The sequence below is a fragment of the Lonchura striata genome, chromosome 3, assembly GCF_050655825.1.
Source record: "Lonchura striata isolate lonStrDom1 chromosome 3, ASM5065582v1, whole genome shotgun sequence".
Classification (NCBI taxonomy): Eukaryota; Metazoa; Chordata; class Aves; order Passeriformes; family Estrildidae; genus Lonchura; species Lonchura striata.
In genome coordinates, this window is record NC_140705.1 from 91,271,522 (window position 1) to 91,288,249 (window position 16,728).

At 49.8% G+C, this 16,728-nt stretch overlaps 2 protein-coding genes across 2 annotated transcripts in view; one reads left to right on the forward strand and one right to left on the reverse strand.

Annotated features, from left to right (window-relative positions):
- The first annotated feature begins 434 nt into the window (after positions 1 to 434).
- On the forward strand, positions 435 to 10,668 carry LAMP5 (lysosome associated membrane protein 5). Its single transcript, XM_021540283.3, has 6 exons — positions 435 to 906; positions 1,182 to 1,354; positions 1,534 to 1,665; positions 1,745 to 1,850; positions 3,250 to 3,438; positions 9,532 to 10,668. Exons 1-6 carry the CDS (start codon positions 867 to 869, stop codon positions 9,708 to 9,710), a joined length of 819 nt encoding a protein of 272 aa, XP_021395958.3. The 5' UTR covers positions 435 to 866; the 3' UTR covers positions 9,711 to 10,668.
- A 2,998-nt stretch (positions 10,669 to 13,666) lies between these two features.
- Positions 13,667 to 16,728, reverse strand: part of PAK5 (p21 (RAC1) activated kinase 5) — a 162,266-nt gene continuing 159,204 nt past the window's right edge. The window contains exons 8-9 of the mRNA XM_021540280.4: positions 16,408 to 16,542; positions 13,667 to 15,815 (exon numbers count right to left, since the gene is read on the reverse strand). Coding sequence (XP_021395955.2) covers positions 15,660 to 15,815; positions 16,408 to 16,542 — 291 coding nt within the window. The 3' untranslated portion in view covers positions 13,667 to 15,659. The remainder of the gene's footprint in view (positions 15,816 to 16,407; positions 16,543 to 16,728) is intronic.

The following is a 16,728-nucleotide window of genomic DNA, read 5'->3' on the forward strand; positions in this document are numbered from 1 at the left end:
CCAGGGACAAAGCCCTGAGTGCCCCGGCTCAGCTGGTACCTGTCCCACCTCCGAGCGCACCTCCTGCCTGTCCCCGCCAAAAACGCCCCGCACGGGCGGTGTTGTTTCTGTTTAAAAGCACCCTCGGGGGGCTGTTGGTTTTATGTTACGGTGCGCGTTGTGGTTTGTCACATCTTAGAGCCCAGGTGTGTCGATGGCCGTTCACAGAAGGATGCGGGTTTGCTTCCGACCTTGCTACACAAAAATAACTGCACGTTTCTTCCTAAATTAACACGCGGAGCAGCTGTTCGCCTTCACCGAAATTAGTGACGCTCCGTGAGCAGCCGGCACTGGAATAGGTATCCCCTCCTCCATCCCGCCGGCCTCTCCAGCAGGGACCGCCGGCACAACGCCGCAGCGAGGGGCTCCCGGCCCCGCTCTCGGCGCCGGCCCTGCCGGGATAGCGGGGAGCGCTCGGGGTGAGCCCGGCTCCTCTCCAGCCGCGCGTCGGGCGGCCCGAGCTCCCCGCGGGGATCCCCGGCAGCCTCTCCGCGGCTGCCTCGGCGCCTGAGGGGGGGAATCCCTTCTTCCCTCCTCCCTGCCCGGCTGCGCGTACGCCCCGTCCCTCGGCGTGGGCGCTCCATCAGCTCCGCCGGCATCTCCCCTCCTCCTCCTCCTCCCCGCACACCCACACACTTTCCCCGTCCCTCCTCCCCGCCACTCCGCAGCAGAGTGCTTTTGCAGCCTGTGCGGCTCCTGAGAAAGGAGGTGTGCGGCTTTTTTTCCCCGCTCCTTTTTATTTTTAATTTTTTTTTATTTTCTCCGGAGCGGACCTTTCGGAGGAGCAGCTGCAGCAGCCGCGGCCAGGCCGGGATCGAGCAGGGAGGATGGCCAGGGGGCGTCTCCCGGGGCTGCTTTTCATCTTGCGTGAGTACCTGGGTGTCGAGTCGCGACACGGAGCCCTGGCGCGACCAGGCAGCCGCTGGCGCTGACGGACTCGGTGCTGTCACGGCACCGGTCTCGCATCACCACCACCGGCTGCCACATCTCCTCCACCTGCTCTGTCGCGACAGGAACTCCCCGTCGCGATAGAGTAGCTTGCTCCAGCGGGCTCGGGGGTGGCGGGGGGTGTTAGGGTGAAAGGCAGAGTCTGGAGGCGCCGGGCCCGGGGCTGCCGGCGCTCAGCCCCGCTGTGCCCGCAGACGCCGCGGCTCGCCTGGCCGCCGAGCAAGAAGTTGAAAACCTCTCCGGGCTCTCCCCTAACCCCGAGAAGGACATCTTCGTGGTGCGGGAAAACCGGACGACGTGTCTCATGGCCGAATTCGCCGCCAAGTTCATCGTCCCGTACGACGTGTGGGCCAGCAATTATGTGGATGTGAGTGGGGGCCAGGGGCGGCCCGGGGGGTCCGGGGCTCCTGCAGGACCGGGGATGGCAGGGGACACACACACGCACAAATCTGCCGGTACTTTTGGAAAGTCCTTTATTCCCTCCGAGGATTTTCAGCCGGGGCAGTGCGGGGGGACGCCCCGCTGAGCCCCGCTCCCCTCTTGCAGCTGATCACGGAGCAAGCCGATATTCCACTGTCGCGGGGCGCCGAGATGAAGGGCAAGTGCGGCACGAACGAGTCGGAGCTGGAGCTCTCCTGGCTGGACCAGGCGTACACCCTCAAACTCTCCTTCCTGAAGGTACGGGCTTCCCGCACGCCGGGAGTCGGGCCGGGGGTGCGGCGGCTCCGCGGGGTCCTGACCGGCCCTGTCTCGGCAGGAGGGGCACAACACGTCCCGGGGCCCGGAGGCGTCCTGGAAGCTCAGCCGGATCCAGTTCACCTACGACAGCTCCGAGCGCACCTACTTCAAGGATGCCGTCAGCCGTAAGCGCCCGGGCTCGGGGTTTAAGGGAGATCCCCGCGGGCGGGCGAGCGAGCGCGGGGCCGGGCTGCCAGGGGAGCACCCCGTGGGCTGTTCGCTAAATGTAGCTTACGGGAAAAAGGAAACCCCAAATCCTCCCCACAAAGCCGGGACCAGCTGCCGGGCTTAAACCGCAGATTTTTTTTTTTTTTTTCTCAGCTGTTTGTTTGTTTTTTTTTTTCCCTTGTTTTTAGTCACCGCGGTTGTCGGGGAAGTGAGAGCCCAGCTCTGCCAGTTTGCTGTGCTGCCCGGGCTGTCCTGTGGGACCCAGGGCCCGAGGGGGAGACACCTGGGCTGGAAAAGCTTGTCTCCTTTCCTGGGTGGAGATTGTTTTTGAGGGTAATCCTCATGATGGTTCAATAGGTGGGAAAGCAGCAGTTCCCCAAGATAACCGAGATTGACATCAGTATCATTCTCCTACACATCTCCTCACACAGCAGCCTCCTCTTTTCTCACTGGGTTTCCATTCTTTTGGTTTTCATTTTGTTTTTATTTCATTTCGGCTTAGAAATGTGTTGTCTTGAATTGAAAAAATAATATTGTCATTTTCAAATCATTCTCCCTCAGGATTTTCCAACTCCAGTGAGTAGGGCGTTTAGAGTTGTTGCCATAGGGCATGCTGGTTTTGGGGCTGTTTTTCCACTGGTGTTTCCAGTGTTTGAATCCCCAAAACACGGAGCTGGCCGTGCTGCATCAGCCCCTGCCCATGTGAAGCACTGATTGCCTTTCTGTGCTGCTGGAGGGGAACAAAGGGCTGCGGAAAAGCGGGCAGTGGAAGACACCCCTCATTCCACCTGGCTCAGCATTCAGTCTTCACTTGCAAAACAAGCTTGGTGCGATGGGAAAATATTTTCTCTAATTTATACTTGGGTGAAACGGTCCCGTTGTATTTTCAGGAAAGGCTTTATGGCCTGTCTTGCTTTGTGGTGTGGTCCCCAATGGCACTGCTCCTTCCCACCTGGATTCAGAGCCCAAGTGCAGCCTCAGAAATGGTTGTTTCCCAAATGCAGGGAGTACAGCCATAGTCCCGGGCTGAACCCCGAGTGTCTGTGCGCGGGAACCATTTCGCTTCATGGACTCGGACACTGTGACGGGAGCGGAGTGGGCGGCAGCGGAGCCAGCTCTGCACCTCGTGGAGCAGCTCCGTGTGCTGGAGCTGTGTGCTCCCCTTCCAGGAGGCGATCCCGGTGTGGGAGCTGCCCTGGCTGTGTGGGGTGTCCCACCCCGGGAGGACACTGTGGGAGCAGCAGCGCGGCTGCTGCCGCATTGCGCCCCGGCCGTGTCACGCCCGCGCTCGGCTCCTTGCCTGTGTTCGTGGGGCCCCTCGGGGTCGGGGCTGACCCGTGTGTGTCCCCTGGCCAGCCGGGAAGCACACAGCCAGCTCGCACCGGCTCTCGGCCCTGGTGACCCCTGCCGGGCGGTCCTACGAGTGCCAGGCGCAGCAGACCATCTCCCTCGTCTCCAGCGACCACCAGAAGTCCGTGCAGCTCCTGCTGTCCGAAGTGCGGCTCCAGCCCTTCGACATTCCCGCGGATTTTGTCTTCAGTGAAGGTAAGGAGCGGGCAAAGGCACGTCCTGCATCCCCGAGGTGCTGATGCTGCCACGGCCTTTGGGGATGTTGCAATGTACTGAAGGAATTTGGGTCCCACCCATTCCAGAGTAACGTTCCCCTGTCTGCAGTCTGTTACCAGTGCTCCCTGCAGTCCCTCCAACACATTCCTTGTCTCCATGGTCCCCCAAAAAGCTTTGCATATTCAGCCTAGCTGTGAAAACATGGGCTATCATTGTATGTATGTTGGCTTGTGTTAGGACTTGTAGAGTCAGATTGCCAGAAAGCTCCAGTGCAGCATCCCTGGGGAACCCTGCAAGGCTGAAAAAAACCCTCTGCAGCAGAAAAATGCTTCAGCACAGCCCCAGGAGCTTCTTAGGGCTGCTGCAGTGGCAGGGAACGATGGGGGTGCACGTTCCTGGCTTCTGTTTGATTAATGCCCTTTGTGAGGGGAAGGAAGCGTAGCAGGGACTTCAGTGAAGCTCCTTGAGCACCAAACACATGGGATGCCATTCTGCTTATGGGATTCTTTAACATCCATGGTGGAGAAAAAAAAACTTGAGTTAAAACATGCCCTTTGTATCAAAGGGTTGCACTGGAGTCCGCAGCAATGCTGCCATGGGATGGGATTCCTGCAGTTTCAGTTTCCTTTATCCCAAGGAACCCATGGTGCTCCTCATCCCTGGCTGCCCCTTGGTTTTCCCATCAGGTTGAATGAGGCAGTGTAGTCATACCTGGATTAGGTCAGGTCAGTCCAATTTCATAGTGCTGCCCTAGCACAGAAATTAGTGAAGCCTGTTATTGTAACCAGGTGCAAATAAAATGTGTAATGGCCAACTCTTTTAATAATGAGTTAGAAAATGGTGGTATTCAAGCCTAGCATTAAAAAGGTGGAGCTTTATTATTTTGCATGTGGGAAATATTTTGGAACACAATAAAAGCCCAGCACTGACTGCAGAGCTGAGGGACTGCACTCACGACTCACATCCTCTCACTAATGTCATAAATTCATGCTGTTGCATGTGCTGGCTCTGGCAGAGCTCTGCCTGGCTGAATTACTCATGGCAAAGCCAGTGCAATACTGAGTAGGTTTTATCCGTGGGCAGGATGTTTTTGTATCAAGGTAGTACCACATTTTTCTTAGATTTACAGGGAGAAAAAAAATAAAACTTAATAGTTTGATGTCATTTTTTTTGTTGGCGTAGCTTTACCCTCCTTTTTCCTCCATTGGATCCAGGATTCCTGCACTCAGGGTTGGGCTGGGCAGACCTTAAGGGCTGAGAACAGTGCGTTTAAAATATGCAAGTCTGTGTCTCCATGATATCAAACTCGTGAAGTCCTAGTGCTCCCAGTTAAAACAACCAAACTCGGGGCTCACTGCCAAAGGAACCTACCTGCTGTTTTTGTGATATGCTCATTCCTGTCAGGCAGCAAACTTGTTTCTATTTTGTTTTCTCTTTTGTTGCTGTAGTTTGGTGGGCTTTTCTTTTTTCCAGCACACAAAGAGATGGTGTTGGTTTAGCAGTCTTTAAACACATGGAGGGAATTCCTCCTCCAGAGGAATGGCTTCTCTCTTTGTCAAGCTCAATGGGGTTTTCTGTAGTTGTTGCTCCCATTTATCCAATTACACTCCTTTTTGTTGAATTCCACTAGAAGTTAACCAGCAGAGAGCACCTGGAGGGGTGGTCAGAAGTCCTGGGAGGTGATTTATCAATGGAGCTCCATCCAGGGCACTGCTGCTCTACCAGCAGCACTTCCCCTCCAGCTGAGCTTGTCCTTGGCACACACATGGCAGAACAGGATCCTTTGTGGGGTCTGAGAATCGCTGCCAATCTCAAATTATAGTAATTAGCCTTCTCCTTTTTGCTTCATTAATTTCCCATTAGGTAAAATTCCTATTAATTATGAACAAGCTACAGAACATTTTAAAATATTTCGGAGTAGAGAAAGAGACCTGCTAGAACAGAAGAACCACCAAGATGCAGGAGGGTTGGGGCCCTTTTCCCACAGAGAAATGGGAGAAAGGTTTCTTCATTACTCCTGACAGTGTCCTGGTAGGGATAGATTAAAAACCTTGTAGGCAATGATTGGATGGTCTTTTGTTTTTTTAAATTCTTAAATTCATGTGCTAGAGTGATTTTTTTTTTTTTTTGAGACACTGCTTCCAACTTTCACAAGCCCACATTTATTTATTTACATTTTTATTTTTCAATAGAGAAGCAGCAGAGTTTTTTTTTTTTTCATTCAGAGTTTACTAACTTATTTTAATAGGGAAAGTGTATATACATTTTTCAGCTTAGAAGATGAGTAAAATGAGAGCTGGATCAAGAAGGTGGAAGAAGATTTAAACTGACAAAAGAACCCCAGAGAAACTGTCAGCTCTTTTGATTTTACATCTAAAAATGTGAATATAAGTCAATACAATGAAAAATACTAATACAAAGGGATACAACACCTGATAATCAGAGACCGGGATCCTGGAGTGGCTCAGAGGGAGCTGTGACCTCCCACTTGAGGGCCACATTTTCTCAAGGGTCCTTTGCCCCAAGGCATGCAGCCACTTTCTAAAAAGCACCCGATCCTTATTTCTTTATTTGCTTGTTTTAAGTGTTTACTTACAAACACCCATCTCAAAATCTCGGGAACCTTGTCATGCCGGACACAGCGGAGCTGTTTCTCCACCCCTTTGGGCAATACCGGTGCTGATGCTCGGGCTCCTGCCGCTGCCTGCGGGAGGGCGCTGGGCCTTTGCCGGGTTTTGTGCCGCAGAAGGATTCTGGAAGAGGAGAATGGGCTCTTAGGTGGTTTCACAGCCCGGTACTGGAATTGGGTGAGCGCTCACCATAGAAACCGTGGTAGTACGTGAGCCTGGGAGGAGGCACAGCACAAAGGAACGGCGAGGAATGTACCTGAACACCTCCGTTGTATCCATCTGCAGCGGGTGTTGCACGGGGCAGGGACTGGGTGACACCACCCTGGCAAAGGGGTGGCCCCGCCGTGTTCGGGACGATGCAGAGTTCCCAGCATCGCCTGAAATGCCTCTTTTTTGCCAGGGACCTTCTTGCTTCCCTGGACTGAGGGTATACTCCGGTAATTTGGGAAATGATGAGATCCCTGTGACCTGGAGCAAAATACTTGGAAAAATTTGACAGAAAGGGCTGTTTACCTGCAGGGTCATTAATTTTGAAATCATAGTTTTTCCCAGTGCAGTGGTTCTTCTTTTGTCAAGCATCAACCTAACCATACTTGAGGGGGTTGAAGGTCCAAATTTGTCTGCCATGGATTTTATGCAAAGCCTTCTCCGCTCCTGTTCCCCCTTTGCCTTTTCCTGTGCTGATGGAGCAGGAATGATACCTGCTGCCTGCCTGCTGCCCTGCCAGGTTGTGGACCTCATTGCCTTTGCTTTGAATTCTTGGGGTGAAAAATGCTGTATAAATGTTAAAGTATCTTGTTATAAATGTGAAAGTATTTTTATTCATCGTAAAATTATGTGGATTAACATGATATTAATGTTAAAATAGAGAATTCATCCTCCTAGAAGTGAGCACCCAGAGAGCCTCACTTCTCTTGCAGATGTGTTAGTACTTTGCACTTCCCAGTGCCTCCATACTGGGTCCCCCCATTCCCATTCCCCCTGCAGTCTCCAAAGAGCCCAGGCTTTGGTGGTCTGCTCCAAAAGGAGAAAATGGATGTTTTTGGCAAGGAGAAGGTGTGGGTAGGGCAGAGGCAGCTGCAGAGGTGCAGTAGGTCCAGCTGGGTTTGGGGATGTGCTGCTGGAGACTGACAGCTTTGCTTGGTGCTGTTTTCTTCTCCTGCCTGTTGGCTTTCTTTATTATTTTATTTTAATCCTGTTAAAATTGTGTCACAATAAAGAATGCTCTTCCTTGGTTGCTTGCAGGAGCTGACACCTTTTTGAGTCGTGACATAGGCCCTTAAACACAGCTGTGGCTTGATATGGACCATGGATCCCTGGCCACAGCGTCTGGCGTGTTTTGTGTCCTGCAGCCGGTTTGCTTTGGCAAAATTTGGTGGAATTCAAATGTTACAAGTGGGTACTTTAGAGCTGGGTCTTTTTTCTGCACTGGTGCTTTCAGCTTTGCCTTCTCCACTGGCTGCAGTCCCCCACATCCAGCCCATTCTCCTGGAGTATTCCTCTTTAGGGAAAGGTGTGGAAAACCCGGTGTGTTTGAGCACTGGGAATCCTCTCAGCTGGGTTTCCAGCAGCTTTCTTTCCATCTTCTGTTTGGTTTCAGCTAAGCCACTTCCTAAGCAAAAATCAGTGTCCAGCCACAGTGATCTCCTGCTCATTGGCACCTCAGTACTTTCTGTCTGCAGCCATGTGGGGGGTGCACAGGAACTCCTGGAGCTTCCCATGGGAACGGTGCTGCTTTGTACCTGTGGGGAGAGGGGTCAAAGCACCCCTGGCCCCACAGCACTGCCCTGTGAGTGGCTTTTCCTGCAGTCAGCTCAGCCTGGGCTTGTGTCCCTGTGAGCTGCTTGGGCCTTGGCATCCAAAACTGGGAACAATTCCACAGAGCACTAGAAACCCAATTTTGGGAGCTAAGTAATCATTAGGATTTCTCCCCCCATTCTCCTTACTACAAACAAACAAAACCCCTGCATTGCAGCAATTGCTGAATTGCCTTTGCCACAGTCCGGGTGATTAATCACTCCTCTGGTGAAACAGTGAGCAACTGGAACTGAAAAGGATGTTCTTTTGTGTTAGACAACGTTCCACTTTTGCTTTTTTTTTTTTGTTTTACCTCATTTACAGCTTGAAATGTTTCCTGATGCCATCACTGGGAGGAGGCTGCACTTCAGGAGCAGTGAAGCTCCTGGAGGTGCCGGCACCACCGGAGATGGGTCCCTGCTGTTACCTCCTACCTGGGCCTGGGGGTCTCTGGGTTTCTCCTGCTCTTTGCCACATGCTGTTAGATTTGTGGAGCGTTTGCTCTTCGTGGTTATTGCAGATCTCTGCAATCAGCTGCCTGGGGGACCCATCTGGACAGTCTTTATTGTATTCACTCATCTAACACACAGCTTTTCTATTTTCCCTTTTTGTTTTCCTTAAAGTTGTCATTGTTTTCATCACGTTTCTAATACAATGAAGAACATGAGCCAGAGAATTGTCCTTCCTGTATCACATATCTTTTTTTCCCCCCAAAACTGGCATTTTTCTTCTTTTTAGCCTGGCAGCCCCAACTCAGCAGCATGGACCCTGCCTGTCCATCAGCGTGGAGAAGCAGCAATCCTCTGGGGAAAAATGTGCATCATGACCCTGTCACTCTGGTCTGTAGTAGACTCTGGAAGTGTAAGGGAGCTGGGCCAGGATTACCAGTGTACCATGTTTCCTGACCTTAGTGGCCTTTCCAAGCTCAACAAAAAAGTATTTTCCCATTGTATCACTATTTTCTAGTGGTTTATTAGGCTATGGCAGAGACTCACCAGTCAGAGACAAGAACACTGGCAGGGCTCATGTTGCTTCTGCTGCTCCTTTGGTGTATTTGGTGGACCATGTGGGGTGCTGGGGTGCTCTTTGACACAGACACAGCCCTGTGCTGTGCCAGGGCTGGTGCCATTCCTATGGGGAGCTAATGGAGAGGGGCAGCAGTGCTGTTGGACCTCTGCCAACTTGCAGGTAGAGGGAGACTCTCTGGATGATGTGCAGGGTGAGTCTGGTGCAGAATTAAAGCCTTACTGATGCTGAGGCCTCTCCAGACACTCTGCCTAAATCAACAAAGCAGCTCTTCGGCTCAGGAAACTCAGACTTCAGCTGCCCCATTCCCAACAAGGCCATTGGTGTGTGGCACAGAGGGCTGAGCTTATGGGCATGGAAGTGTTTTTCCAGTGTGTGGGCTGGTTTGATAGATGTAGCCTCTCCCTGTGTTGTGAGTGATTCCACTTTGCTCCAAAGTAATTGATTTTCTCCCTGAGGCTCCGTGGGCAGCTGCGGCCGCTCCGTCCTGCACGGAGCCGTGACTGGGGAGCTGCAGGCAGCACAGCTCACAGCATCTCAGCCACGTCCCTCTTTCCCCTCTCTCTTCCCCTGCAGAGTCTCAGCCATGTCCCTCTTTCCCCTCTTTCTTCCCCTGCAGAACACAAGTGCCCGGTGGACCAGAGGGAGCAGCTGGAAGAAACCCTGCCCCTGATCCTGGGGCTGATCCTGGGGCTGGTTATCGTGATTACCCTTGGCATCTACCACATCCACCACAAGCTGACAGCCAGCCAGGTGCAGATCCCTCGGGACAGATCTCAGTACAAACACATGGGATAGGGCACAGGACCGAGCAACCCGAGCGTTTATCAGGTAGAAAAAGCAAAAGCACTTTTTTCTGTGGGTGAGGAAAGGTTCTGGGGGAGGCAAGGGATGGTATTCACAGCACCTAATCCTGAGTATTTAATGGAGACACTCTGGCTAGGGCTTGGCTTTAACACAGACTCTGTAAGGAGACTTAGTGTCTGAGATGTCTGTAGGTGGTTTGAATACCTTCTTTAAGCAGCTAGACTGATCATCTGGAAACAGAAATGCTTCACATGTCAGAGTTTCACACTGGGAGCACTATTAGCTTTCTTGTTTTATTTATTTTTTTCCCTTTTCCCCATCTCAAGAGGTTCTTACCTCCCCCTGCATCACCTTTGGAGCATTCAGCCCTCCGTGCTCCTGTCCATGCAGGAAGCAGGGCTGGGAGACAGAACCATTGCACAGGGCTCATTTAGCCCCTCTAATGAAGGGACTCAAATCACATCCCCTAGTTTGCACTCATGTTAAGAAAAGCATGGAGGCAAATGCAGGTGTGCTCTGGGGAAAAAAAAAAAATTAATGGTCAGTAATTCCAGTGGAGCAGATCACAGCTGTGAGCTGACCCCACACTTGAGACTGAATGAAGAAAGTTTGTTTTTGCTTCTTGAGCCACATCTGAACTAAACTTAGAAAAAAAAAAAAAAGTGATACACAAATTATAAAGTGCTGTGCTACTGCAAGTCAACTGAGAAATGCTTCTGGCTGGGCATCCTGCACGTATTGTGATTGTGGTTGAGATGTTACATTGCTACCTGCAACTGATAATTTTCACAACAAAACAAAAAAAAAGAGAAAAAACAGTAATGTTAAAGCTACTATGCACATTATTCAGGTATAATCTACTGTAACAGAAATAATATAAGGGAACCCTTGAAATTTATCCTTAAATGTAGACAATTTTTAAAATGAATTAAAACATGTACATACATAATGCTTGATTTGCCTTCTTAATTTGAAATGATGTAATGCTTTGTACTCACTCCATGGTACCAATGGAATCAGAATGCAAATGCATCATCTGAGTGGATGGCACATATAGGATTTATTTCCAGCAGTGACTGTGCTGCAAACAGCTTGGTGAAGACACAGTGGTGGGTCAGTATTCTGTGACTTGTTGGTTGACCCTAATTTTCTTCTCTCTCGGTTGTTTTTCCTGTGTGTTGTGTTGGCAGTGATGTGTTTTATTCTGGTACAGTCCAGTTCCCACTGAGCCTTTTGACTCCACCTGGCTCCAGTTGTTACCTCAGCAGGAGTTAGTCCAGGCCTTGTGTCAATTTAGGGTATGGAAAACACTTCCTTGTTCTTAAACCAATTTGATTCAAACAGAGGTTGATTGTTTTCTTTCAGCTTAAAACTCAATCAAAGAAAAATAGTAATTTCAATGTTGGAAAAAAGCAAGAGAAGAAACTTTAACTGTTCTTTAATGCTGTACTGTCCTCCAAAATTTATGATTTTTTTGATGAAGGTGGATGCAGCATAAGCCCTTAGTCCTGCCTTATTCCTGGTCTCATTTCTGTGCTGTGCTCAGCTGTTTTCTCATTTGGATGCAAAAAGCAAAATTATGACACTAATGATGATCATGGCTTTGCCCTTTTCCTTTAGAACTGCAGTGAAAGGGTCCTGGGTGAGCTTTAGACTGACCAAGTGTCACTGCCTACAATAAGCTGGTAATTAAAAAACAAAAGAAAAGGTTCCTTTAGAGGCAGTTAGAAAAAGCCAGAGGTAGCAGGAGGGTGAGTAAAAGGATTAAAGGTTCATCGTTAATAGAGAGGAGCTTTGTCCTGCCTCACCCTTGTCTGCCTTGGGGCCAGGAAGGCTCTCCCAGGCAGCTCCCATCAGCCAGGCACATCTGCCACTGTGACCTCCCAAAGAATAACCCAATAGAAAAAGGCAGCCAACAGCTGAGCTGCAGATGCCAGAGGAGCCCCTCGCTGCCATTTGTCTCCTGGATAGGCCATTCTGGCGAGGGGCTGTGGGAAAGGTGGGAGAATGCACCCATCTGCAGCCATCCCAGTCACTCCGAGGACATTCCTACCTGGCTGGCTTCCTCCCTTGGAAGAGGGGGAAGTTCAGGGGGCTCACATGGAGCTGCTGAGGGCAGCAGGACCTGGGGTGTGGCTGAGCTGCTGAGTGTGGGTGCAGGAGAGGCAGTGGCTGGGGACACCGTGCCCAGGCTGCTCTGGGAGGTGGCTGTGCCTGTCCAGGGAAGGCTGCTGGTGGGTTTCAGTCCCTTGGTGTGGCTTCTCCTGTTCAGCACGTGAGCAAGACCTGCCTGCTGTAACAAGGAGATGCTCCCAAAGATCTTCATGGATTTAAGATGGAAAAAAGGCTGATTATGGTGGCCTCTGTGAACTGTCATTAATGCATCCTGCACTGACCTTGTCAGGGCACTCACAGGGACTGTCCCTGCCTGACCCCAGAGCACTGAGATTGTGGCATTGGCCATTGGATGGGGACAACCCCCCCCAAAAGCTGATGCTGCTCCTATGCCTGCTTGAAGAGCTTCTGCTCCTTTTCATGTCAGATGAGGGTTTCCCTTTGGAAGCCCCTGGCAGCACCTTCAGGGGGTGAGTGTGTCTGTAAGCTATTAGGAACACAATTCCAGGAATGCACTAACTAATTTCTTGTTTTTCTGAACTGACAGAAAATATTTTTTTTTGTTGGACTGAAATGTTTTTGCTTTTTGGGGAAGAAAGGAAAAAGAAACAATAATTTAGTCTCAGTAAAAATGTGTGTCCCATACTGATGTATCTTGGTTTAAAAATAGTTATTTAAGTTTTGGGTGAAAACTTTTTAAATCTTTTCATTCTCCCCATCCTTTTGCTCAATTTACTACAATTGATCTGAATTCTCCACTGCTTTAAGCTTTTCAAGCCTATTTATGAAAAATTATTTACGAGAGAGATTATGTCCAGCTTCACTCCAGCCTGTCAAACTGCAGCAGCATCTTCAGGATGGCAGCACTTTGTTGTGATTTAATTTTGTATTTAGCTTTCATTTATTGGTGGCTTTTTATGGGTGAGCTGCAAATTGAAAGCTTTGCTTTATAGATGTTTACGAACACAGCAGTAGAAGGTGGATAAATACACCTTATCACCCCACTGAGCTCTGTGAGGACCTGTAATAATTAGGCACTTACTAAAGCAGCTGCTAATGACTTACAGAGTACTTGTGATTAGAACTTTAATTATAAATTACTGATGTATTGCTGAGGAGGGGGCTGACATAGCCAGTAAATGTCCTGGCCTCTGCTACTAAAGTTAGGAGTATCTGGGAGTAGTTTTAGAACTGTGAGCTCAGAAATAGCCATTGTTCCTTAGTTACAGGTGGGAATCATTTCATTGGAATATCCCACCATACCTGGAGCGTGGCCTCAGCTTGTGAGTGAATGGATGCTCTTCACATGCCTTATTTATTTGTTTTTAGGTCATGGCATTACATTTTTTCAGTGTATTTTGAAGTATTTACTGATGTCAGAAACCAAAAGTAATAGAAATCCTCATTTGTAAGGCTTGAAGATAGCAAATAACATTGTAGATTCATCAGGTGACTGGTGCTGCTGGGGAAAGTGGGAAGAATTGCTGTCAGTAGCTGTGAGAGATCAACAGCTGAGAGATAAAAATTAGAGATGTGTAAGGCAAAAAAAGAAAGGGATTATTTAGGGGATAGAGAAAGGAAGGTGGAAATGCAATGACACTTAGAAATCACTTGAGGCAGCTCTATAAATCACTATTTATATATATGTATGTGTATTGTACACGTGTATCTTGTATATATATATATATATATATATATATTCATGTGTGTGTATATATACAGATATATGAACATTTTTTTCTTTATCTGCTTGGTCCAGTACTGTGGAACTGAGTCAAATCTATAAAGTAGAAAAAAGGCATGGGGAACAGAATACCACACTGAAACTTAAAGTGTTTATTAATTAATTTATTTAACTTGCATGTGCATTTGTCTCACCAGTAGCTGGTGTTCACAAAATAAACCCCTTTGAAATCGACAAAACTCTCAGTAAACTTGATGAACACTGCTTAAAGTATCTAATGATAAGAAAGTTGCAGAAAATTCTTGACTTATACAGCCTCAAATGTGCTGAATATTGAAGAAAAAACTCCCACCAGCCCCCTTTTTTATTCAAAGATGGTTAAAAAAGGTAATTTTGTAGCTAGTACTAAGTTGTGCTGTTGCTTGGACTGGTGCAGCCTGGTTTCCTGAGTTGTCAAGACTACAAAAGAGAGCCCTGGGAGGCTGGGGGTGCTCCCTGCTGGGTGGGCTCTGGGAGCCAAACACCTTTTCTTCAGTGTCTTCTTCAAATGTGCAAACAGGGGTAGGGAGAGAGAGCATTGGGGATAAGACACTGGTATAAGAACAGCTATTCCATGTTCCAGATCATCCTTATCTCCTTTTTCCTTTTTTTAAAATCGCTTCTCTCCCTCCAAATATTCTTTAAGGGCAGAACTAAAGGAGCTTCTTTACTATTGGCAACTCTTTTCTCCCAGAGGAAGATCTTTAAGCAACAGCTCCTGCCAGATTTAGATGTTTGGTTATGATTTACTACAATAAATAACAATTAATTAACAATGAAATTTCATATTAAGAAAGAAACTGTGTTTTCACAAAGTTGGCTTTGTGGTTCTTAAAGATACCATAAAATGAGGTCAGTAAGAAAAAAAAAAACCAAACTTTAAAAACATGGCTTTTGTATTATACATAATTAAAAACAACTAATCATCAATAAATAAAATTAGTTTCTCATTGAAATAATTATGAAGCACTTCTAAAAATTTTAAAGGCAAATCTATTTAGGCTTACAGTTAACATGCAAAGTCATCCAACAAATAACACAAAATTGTACCGCAGTAGTCAACTGTTGCATCAACATTCAGAAAGGTCTAGACAGCAGCACGACTTCTCCTCTATGGCAGCACATCCCAACCCATCCCATCCCTCCCTCCCACGGCTCTGCCTGAGCTCTGGGGATCCTGCAGGGGTGGGAGGAGGAGCTCCTGCTCTCCCTCTCCAGTGCCAGAGCGTGACAGAAATCATGGAGGCCGCTGTGGTGGCAGAACTGGCCTTGTGGTGGCACGAACAAAGAGGGATCAGCCCAGGCTGGGAGCCCCCTGGGCCAAGGCTGGACAGGGCTCCCAGCCAGGGGGCAAAGGGGAGACCCTGACCATGGCTGGGCTGGGGCTGCCACTGTCACCAAGTGCCCCAAGCCAGGCACTTCTGCCACCATCAGCTATCCTTGGCTCTTCCAGCTGCCGTGAGGGCAGGATGAGCACCCTCTTCACCCTATGGGAACTCTGAAAAACTTACAACTTCCTAAAGGTGGAAAGGTGGCTGTGGTTTCTTTTTTTTTTTTTTTTTTTTTTCTGTTTTCAAAAGGGTTAAAAAAAGTAGGAAACTTCTTCTCAAATTCTTGCTTGCTAAGTTACACTTATTACTTAACTAACACAACAGTTACATGACAAAGTACTGCAAGTTATCAAAACGTACTGTACAGAAAATTACAAACTTCTTGCAAAATACATTGCACTGCTCTGACCGAGATTAAAAAGTGCTTTGCTTTGTCAGAAAAGTGTTCTTCTGAAACAGAAGTGCCGCAGCCTGCAGTGAAGTTCAGCTGTTCCACTCAGGTTGTGTTACGTTTCCCCGGCTGGTGCTCGGTGCCCCCGGCCCGGCCGGCGCACAGCCGCGGTGCTGGGAGCGCGGAGCCTGGCGCAGCGGGGCCGGGGCTGCTCCTGTCCTTGGCACGGCGGGAGCAGGGAGCACTGCCCGGCCTTTGGGGTTCTCTGTACGTGCGGCGTTTCCACAGGGCTGCTTTCCTCCTCGAGGCTTTCCTCCTCCCTGCCTGCGGATCCCGCGTGCCGCGAGCCAGGCTCTGCGCTGACCCCTTCCCAAAAAGCTTCAGTGGTGCCTGTGCTGCCTCATGAGGGGCACGATGCAGGAAGGGGGCCCAGCCAGCTTGAGGAAGGGATGTCTCAGCAGCTCCTGTGCCGTGGCTCTCTGCGAGGGCTCCCGCACCAACATCGAGTCCAGGAAGCCCCGGAGGACCGAGGAGACCTGAAACACCACACTGGCATTAGGGGTGGGAAAAACACCCCCTTCCAGCTGTGCTGGCTCTGTGCATGTTGTTTTTTTGGGAAGGAAAGGGACACTCTGCTCTTGCCTACTGCAATAGCTGTGCTGAGCAGAAGGGCAGTGGGTCTCTGCTGATGTTTGGAGTATTTGGGTATCAACTGGGGTGCAGAACAGCATTAAGGTAGGCTGAGGGCCCAGGTCTGATGGAAACACACCATAACTGGGAGATGCCCAAAGGCTTTGGCACCTCACGTGGATGTACCAACCCACCTACAGCAGGGCCGATGAGCTGGGCTGCTCTGGTCCTTGGGCAGGGTGGGGAGCACAGGGAGCGTGAGGCTGTGCCCAGCTCCCTTTGCCATCACTGGCTGCAAAAGCAGTGCCAGGGTCAGGCACAAACGAGGCCATGGCTGAAAGTTTTAGCTTCACTTCCTCCCCACAGGAGTCCTGTATGGGACCCACTGCTCAAGATGTCCCCTTAGAGATGGACGTGAGGGTTTGGGCAGGCAGGTATGTGCCTCCAGCGTCACTGCCCACGGGCCTGTGCCAAGCCCCAGTGCCAGAGAAGGCTGACCTTGTGCACGTCCTTCACGCGGGGCGGCAGGTTGTCCCGGATGCGGCGCATGGCCTGCAGTGGCGGCTCGTTGAAGTACGGGGGCTCCCCATCGATCATCTCGATCACCATGATGCCCAGGGACCAGATGTCCACCTGGAACACACACAGGGCTCACGGGCACTGCTGGCCAGAAGGCTCCGCACTGGGGACTGTGCAGAGCCCGGTGCTGGCTCCTGCTGCTGCCCGCCGAGCCAGCAGTCTGGACAGCCCATCCAGCACCATCCAGTTTTCTTTTTTACCCAGCCAACCATGACTTTCCTTCTGAGCAGTGAGTGCCTT